The 8,115-nt window shown below is 35.6% G+C and overlaps 1 protein-coding gene across 1 annotated transcript; it reads right to left on the bottom strand.

Annotated features, from left to right (window-relative positions):
- Nucleotides 1-616: 616 nt before the first annotated feature.
- On the bottom strand, nucleotides 617-6,869 carry LOC148613729 (uncharacterized). The gene is made up of 4 exons (XM_088587301.1): nucleotides 6,103-6,869; nucleotides 5,031-5,349; nucleotides 3,582-3,653; nucleotides 617-1,305 (listed from the first exon to the last, which is right to left on the bottom strand). The coding sequence occupies exons 1-4, from the start codon at nucleotides 6,730-6,732 to the stop codon at nucleotides 707-709; spliced, it is 1,620 nt and encodes a 539-aa protein (XP_088443427.1). The 5' UTR covers nucleotides 6,733-6,869; the 3' UTR covers nucleotides 617-706.
- Between the last annotated feature and the right edge of the window lie 1,246 nt (nucleotides 6,870-8,115).

Raw genomic sequence — 8,115 nt, 5'->3', positions numbered from 1 at the left:
GTTTCCACATTCTTCATCCTTAATGTAAGCTAAGCGTGGTTAGTTCAATTTCGCGCTTAGATTTGCACACAATTGTTTCGAGACAACACCGGACATTGATATTGCTGAATGTATTTTGGTAGTTTTGTTATTATTATTACATGAAATGATTATTACACACTATTAGTGTTTCTAGAAAAGCTAAGAAGCTTACTCTTCCGGTGCACCTGATCAATGCTCCTAGTTTTCAGTGTACTCTTGGTTGCTCATTTACTTTGAGTTCTACGTAAGATGTGTACCTTGCATACATGTATAGTCGTCCTGCAGTATTGATAAAATAAAACTTCAATGTAAACAAACCAATAATAAAAAGTACACAACGTACAAACAAACAAATGTTAAACATGTCCTCAGTAGGCTAAATTGTAACTACATGTAACGCGTATGCATTAGAAAAAAAAACGGCTTTGGTGATACAATTTTTCATAACAAATGTAAAAAGCGTATACCTAAATACAATGTACATATTAGTACTAACAACATATTCAGAGATCACTAAAAGGTCTTCACCAACTGTAAACACACCCTAAAGGGAGCCTTGGAAGGCACCGACAGCAATAGTAATTAAAATCCACGGTTTATAGTCTGACAGTTCCTTTATTTGTTTTGATTTAAAAAAAGATAATTTAATTCAAAATTAATTACAAAATATTTAAACATTTCTATGTTAATTTATCCAACCATAATTAAAAAAGTTATATTTGTTCCAAAATTTACACAAATTTGAATGATACGAATTAGTAAATGTAACGTTTGTTGATATAATTGCCAATCCTCCAGGGCTTTTCTTCCACGAATTCGATAGAGGATGTCCAGTTTTAGCAAAATTAATCATTTCTTTTTGCATTATTTCTTGAAACTTTAAGTCAGCATTTTCTGGCTTATAATAGCTTTCGATGCTTCCGAAAAATGCTGTGCTGTCCCACATATGACATGCGTATCGAGCCTCAAAAGGAATGTCAACTATGTGCACCGGATGTGACGGTCGAGCAGTGACAACATATTGATAGACAGGTGATATAAAGCTGTTTGCTAATATGTCTGTCATTATTACGTTCGGACAGGTCACTCGAAGATCTGATGTCATAGTTGTATATTGAAATGCCGGGGCAACGACTCCAATTGGGTATAGTTCTAGCGCCTGCGTAGATATATTACCGGGAAACGTGTCAAGATAGTTTTTTACCATTGTTTGATATTTGTCCCACGTCCATTGGTACATATCGAGATGAGATCCGTCATAATCAACCTCTTGTGCTGTTGTTCCTAAAATTGATCAAACAATATGAAAGTGATACATTTTTAAATACTTTACTTTCTTCATACAAATTTTACCCCCGTACGTTTCCACATGGCCGAGTGAAACACATTCTTATCTATGCCTGGTCCCATCAATTCACAAAAATCGAACCAATTACTAGACTCATTAATTTGTCATAAAAACGAGACAAACTATATTCGGTGATGAAGGAGGGCACCTGTTCGTAGAGAAAATAAAGCATAAGATTCCGAGGAATATCAACAGACGCGCTGCATTTTCATTCACATTTTAACAAGTTCGCTCTTAAATTGAAATACATATATACATGTACCTCTAGTTGTTTTATTAGCGATTCAGACATATTAGTACGGTAATATTTGCAAACAAGGGTTAAATTTTGATAACTTACTCTTGAAAATTAATGTTTAAAAGAGACAGAGTTTATAGATAAGTTAAGATAAAGAGCAGAAAAATAGTACCCACGAAATTGATTGTTAACAGTATATAAAGCTAATTATATCTTTGAACCCTCAAAAATTGATACCCGTGGCTATGTTTACTAGATAGAACCGCAAAAAATAGCAACCGCGAAAATTAAGTAGCTGTCTTTGTAAGAATCATGCAAAATCTGAAAAATGTGATACACCCCAAAAAAAGCCAAATCTTACTTTTGTAATTAAGTTATTGTATGGGTGTATATCATGAAATGTGTATTTATTCATTCTGATCTGTCTGCTCTTAGGGGACAATCAACATTTAAAATCCAGTAGATTGAATTGTATTTGAGTGTCATTTAGGCTAAAAACCACTAATTCCACTTTCCATAGGCTTCTATGCTAATTTCACAATATTCAATGGCTTCTCTGGACTTTACCTTAACTTTAACCTGCAGAGGACTATATATCAGCATGATTCTACATATGTCAGCTCACAATCCTCAGAATGGCATGTGGGGTTAGCAGACTTGCAGTGCAGTACTGGTCACCGGAAGTGAAGGGTCTATAAATAGCATGGGAAATCCAAGTGTTTTCACAAGATAGGGGTATATTTAAAAATCATTATGGAGATTAGGCTTCACATCACAAGAAGCAAAATGCACCTATAAAATGTACAGAAATGTTTTTCCTTTCAGAAACTATTTAAATTTTTTGAATAAGATGAGAACTTTTTTCACAGCACTATGAGGAACAGGGGTAATTTCTGCGTAGGACTATTTTTGAATTGGTGGTCTGTAACCTTTACATAGTTATCTCCCTTAATTTTGAAATCTACAGTGCATTCTATATAATTTTTATCTCATATGAACACGGGTTATAGGAAAAAACAATCGTAAATATCTGTTTACTAAAGCATTTTAAACAAAACATCAAAAAAAAATACGTAGGCTTTCCAACCATATATCACATTTTGCATGATTCTTAGCTGGAGTGCTAGTTAATACGTTTACACGTTAATCAAGTCTGAACAAAACCCCCCCAAAAAAGAGATACAGTACCTGAACCGATCCGTGCAACAAAAATTGCGATCGGTCATCGATCACCGAATAGTTTCCGGTCAGTCATTGATCCATAAAACCGATCCATTTAACTGGTGATCGCATCACGTGACCACAGAGCGGTCAATGTATTTTACAGTTTTTGTTGTTTTCTTTGTCAATTTATACATATTTACATAATGATATATATTTAAACATCAATTTATACTTTTATTCACATTTCTTTTATTTAAAACAGATCTCACGTCATTTAACATAACAAAACTGCGAGCAGATCGGTCACCGGTCATCGGTCACCGATCAATCAGCGATCAATCAATCAACGGTCATCGATCCGTCAAATCGTTGCGCGGATCGGTTTAAGGACTGTATCACTCAAAAGGATCTGGCACTAAAATTAGGGTTTTCGGGGAAATTGGTTGAAAGATTGACAATCACCGAAACGAGACAGTGAACACACTTTTTTGGTGTCAGCGCTTTTTTTCTTCAATTCTTGTATCCGCCCATTTATCATCAACTAAAATGACACATGTAAAGCCATGCTCCACGCAGCGGTAGACGTTCGTTTCCTCTCATACTTCATGTAACCTCTGCAGACAGGCCTTTCGAAGTTCTCGGGCGTTATTCAAATTATACGTCGTCTGACAATCGGAAAACGTCACGTAAAATTATTCACTTTTTCCCGACTTTGCAAGATTCTTGCATTTTGTGAGAGGGCTGGTGGCAGCGACTACAGTGAATTTCGAACGTGAGACGCTGTTCGGAGCTTGATGTTAAGCTACATACCAATCATAAGCGGGACATCGATACCTTTCAACTTCTTCCACATATCAAATGGTGGCTCGGGTACAACATATCCTAAAATGAAACCAGATGTTGCACGTTATGTTTTGCTAAGAATACCCCACTCAACAGCTTCAGTCAAACCAGGGAAGAGATATGTAAGTCGTCATGCAAAGGAAATTTTTCGTCTACAAATTCCTTCAAATAGAAGCTAGCTTAGAAATCTATACGAAAATTTCCATATGCAAAATTGACCTTAACATTAAAAGTCGATCTTAAAACAGGAAAGGGGAGACATGCACGTCACAAGCCATCACGCAAAAGAAGTACTGGTATTCCAATTGTTTTAGCATTCCTTCAAACAGAGGTTAGATGAGAAATTTAATCCGATTAAAAATTCAAATATGGACCACCTAAATCGGTAAACAAGATAATCCTGAAAGGAGGAGTCACCATACAAAAGCAATATTCAAAATTTCAATGCAAGCTGAGATATCTGTTTTAGAAAAGTGTAAAGGACGGACAAGGCGTTTGCAATAAAGCTCGCACTCTAATGAATTTGGGGATAAAGTCTTAATTGGTACAGTGAAAAAATATAACAAAAGATATAAAGATACAAACTCAACAAAGAATATATACATATTTTCTCTTTTTTTGTTCTGTTACACTTGTTATATAAAACCTTGTATCATCACACACTATAACAGAACGTTTCCTTGGCAAATCAATATTATGGGATTTTTTTTCACTTTATGTGTATGTTTTTTTCATATTTGTTCGTTAGACGCAGCAATATATTAAACTCTAAACAGTGCAAATGCACTTGCATTGCGATTTGTATGGAAAAAAAGTCATTAAGTGCACATTTAGAAGCCTTTAAAAAGAGTTTTTTTAAGAAACTGATAACAGCAAAGCCTTTCCGAAACGAACCATTGCAAATCCAATAAATCACACACTTTATATCAGTTTAAATGCAATTTGAACTGTTGTAAACCGAACATCTGTCTTAACCTGATCAATAGGGTATGCAAGTCTCGTCATGTGACTCCTTCGTTTCACAAGAGTAGGTTATAATCAACTGTTCAAATGCATGGAAACTCCGTCCAGAACCAACAGTTGAACATTTCTCTGTGTAAAAACACCAATAAATATGAAAAAAAATATATATTTCTACGTGATAAAAGTGCTAAGAAAAGCAGTAAATAGAAGATTTTGCATTATAATGTAGCGCCCTGGGATCCCGAAAGTAAACAACAAAATGCAGATCGGTCTTCGGAAATCAATACGTTTTACATGGAAAATTCCGGTATGAAAAATGAAACTAAAACAAGACTTACAAACTCTTTTCAAAAAATCCAGATTGAGTTCGGTTTAGACAGGTTTCACTGTTTGAAATGGCATTAAGTACCTATCTCTAACGCATGTTTCTTTATTATAAGCACAACTACTTACCATCAACGATACATATTGCACCATCAAAATGACCGTTGATCGGCAAATCACTTTGGTCGGACATTCCCCAGTATGGGTAAACATCCCAAGGCACAGCTCTGACCACATCTTCTGCTGGGAAGTTGTATAGACAGTTTATATCACTACATCCAGTATTCTTTAGAAATATCATATTATCATTTGAAGCGTCATGTAATGTTTTGTTGTAAACGGGTGATGCACTCATCAACCACGCGCGATGAAACAGTCCTTTCGATAACGGCGATGCAAGAAGGCCTATGATGCTTGTTCCACCGGAACTCTGACCAAACACTGTCACCTGAAATGGAGGTACTTAAAAACAATTAAAGTACTGTGCATGCAAAGTACTGCCGGGTCCCGTCCGTTAGTAAATTTTAATCAGTACAAAAATATTGCAAATGGAAAGTAAGATGCATTATTCTTATTGATCAGCATTTTTATTTATTACAACTATGAGTGACATCACGGAATGATAATCCTTTTAACAAAACCCTTTGGTTTAAGCATCGGCTTATTAATCACCGAGGAGTCATGGTTGTTTTTGTGCATAATTCATATATGTACAATATGATCACTTTTATTAATTGTTTCGTCAACTTTCGTACATGGATTAATATAAGGAGTTAACAATGCACGTTCAAGATAATTTGGCGTGCAGACGAATGGGCATTTAGGTGATTCGTATTACCAAGCAATGCGTTTGAAAGGTATAAGATGCTTACACTTCCTGTGCACCAGGTCTATACTCCCAGGTTTTACTGGAGACCGGGTTGCTCATTTTCCTTTGTTACTTTGTACATATACGTGTTATTTTGGTTATTTTATGTTCTTTTTTGCTTGTGCCTGTTTTTCGTTGTCTAGTCCGTGTCCTTGGGTTTTATTCTTTTGGTTTACATTCAAATTTTAGGTCCTTTGATTATTTTGTGATAAATGGCTCAAAATTATGTTTAGGGAGTTTTTTGTTGCAACTGACAAAAAACACAACAATCCGTTGAAGTGTACCGCTTAAGTCATATAAATACAAAATTTCATATACTAGTAAATTCATTACCAAGTTTGGATCGCCACCAAAATTTCTTATATTCTTCTGAACCCATCTCATTGCGGACTGTTGATCCATGAAGCCGAAATTCCCGGATGTATTAGTCGGTGAATTTTGACTCAAAATGTCCAGAGCCATGAAGCCAAAAGCATGTAAACGATAGTTCATACTAACATAAACCACGTCTGTGTTCACGGCAAGTTTTCCAGTCGGGCTATAGGTAGGCCAATTCCCATTAGAGATTTGTAAACTCCCACCGTGAATCCAAACCATAACGGGCAACTTTGCTGTCGGATTTATTGTAGGAGTCCATACATTCAAAAATAAACAATCTTCGCTTCCTATGATTTCACTGTCGTTGTTTGGATTTCGTTGTATACATGTGTGTCCGAAAGATGTTGCATTGAACACCCCATTCCAACATGTTTTGGTCTCTTTGCTTAGAGGAACAGGTGGCTTCCAACGTCTTTCGCGCAATGGTGGCAATGCATACGGAATTCCTTTGAAGACATACGCAGAGTCGGTTAACGTTCCGGCGACTAGTCCGCAATTCGTGTTTACATTAGGTTGTTCTGGGATTAAAAAACTAAAGATTTTAACAATCTGTAGAAGAAAAAATACCCAGAATGTAGTATCCATATAGAGCAAGAAATTTTACTTTGAAACCGCTAGTTGGAAATCCTTTCTGTTTAAGATATGTGTCAGCGTACTAGCCAATCGACTTGTGTACATATACATGTAGGTACACAAACAAGTGGTGTTTGTATGATCTAATCGGTAACATAGTTTATTGATAAATATAACCTGCATGTACTTGGACAAGTACTACAAAACATTTGCACAGATTGGGAGTTCACAATATAAGGACCTTTAGTACCTGTACACGTGTAGAAGATGACCCGGAATGACCTACCAATCAAGTCAATATGACAATATGAATCCTGAATACGTCATTATTGCATGTTTACTATAAGTTTTTCTTACGCGTATTAATACAATTTTAGGTATATTTTCAATTGATATCTCTGCCTCCTACTTTCAATATAGCCTTATTTTTGTCATAGAATATCAAAATTATTGCATACAATCTAAGTAGTATTTCCATGAACCGATTGACCGTCAGTGCATTGTTTTATTAGATAATAACAGCTCTTGGAAGAAAGCGTGTGCCTCCGTCAAAGTAAAATACTTACGGCCATGTCAAATTGCCATATTTTTCTCATGTAAGTTTGGGATCGATAGAATATCATATGAACCCAATATGTATTTGAAATAAAATGGAATCGGAACTTAAACATAACCGAAAAACTGATAATTAAGGTGAATGGCCATTAAACATATTTTGTTTTCGTTGTGTAGACCAGTCTTGATTGGATAAAACCGTTCGTCCAAATAACGGAAGTAGCAATTAGCAAATTACGAAAAACCCATCCGCCATTTATAACAATAATTGCAGAATGACGCTGAGACTGATTTAAATCTCAATGAAGGTCAATCACGCCACCGCCCAGTGTGTACATTTGACCAGGACACCAAGACAAAAATAGATTTTACCTGGTTTGCTGATATATGTGAGCAGGCAAATCTGAATGATTTTCAAAATAACTTCACAGAAATATAGTTCGATACAAAGATTAATTAATTTATTTCCCCATAATGTAGATAAGCAAAGTCGTACAAAAATGTTAAAAAGGTCCGGTAACCATCTATAATTATTCAGACAGTCTGTTGGAGGGATTCGACTAACGTATCACCCCCAACAAATCTTCTGACGGTCTAACTAATCATAGGTCACCTGGGAGCTTATAATTGATATTTATTTAGTCTAAGAGGTATGCCATTCTGCAGAACATCAAGATTCTAGTGGCCTCGACCTGTTTTACTAGTACACAAACATGCAGGTACGAGACCACAATCAATCTCGTAGTGCATTTCAATATACAATTTTGACAAATAAAACAAAAACGTCGCTTCAAACTCAATAAAACACCACTACTATAGAAACATATACTAGTTATTCAC

This window comes from Perna viridis, chromosome 6, assembly GCF_037379345.1.
Source record: "Perna viridis isolate PV_CMFRI_1.1 ecotype Kerala chromosome 6, ASM3737934v1, whole genome shotgun sequence".
NCBI classification, from domain to species: Eukaryota; Metazoa; Mollusca; class Bivalvia; order Mytilida; family Mytilidae; genus Perna; species Perna viridis.
This window is presented reverse-complemented; position numbering and strand designations above follow the sequence as displayed.

Coding starts and splice junctions, on each gene's coding strand:
- LOC148613729 (XM_088587301.1), bottom strand. CDS start 6,732: ATGGATACTACATTCTGGGTATTTTTTCTTCTACAGATTGTTAAAATC. Junction 5,350..6,102: donor TTGGTGGCGATCCAAACTTG/GTAATGAATTTA, acceptor CCTCCATTTCAG/GTGACAGTGTTTGGTCAGAG. Junction 1,306..3,581: donor CGATGTCCCGCTTATGATTG/GTATGTAGCTTA, acceptor GATCAATTTTAG/GAACAACAGCACAAGAGGTT.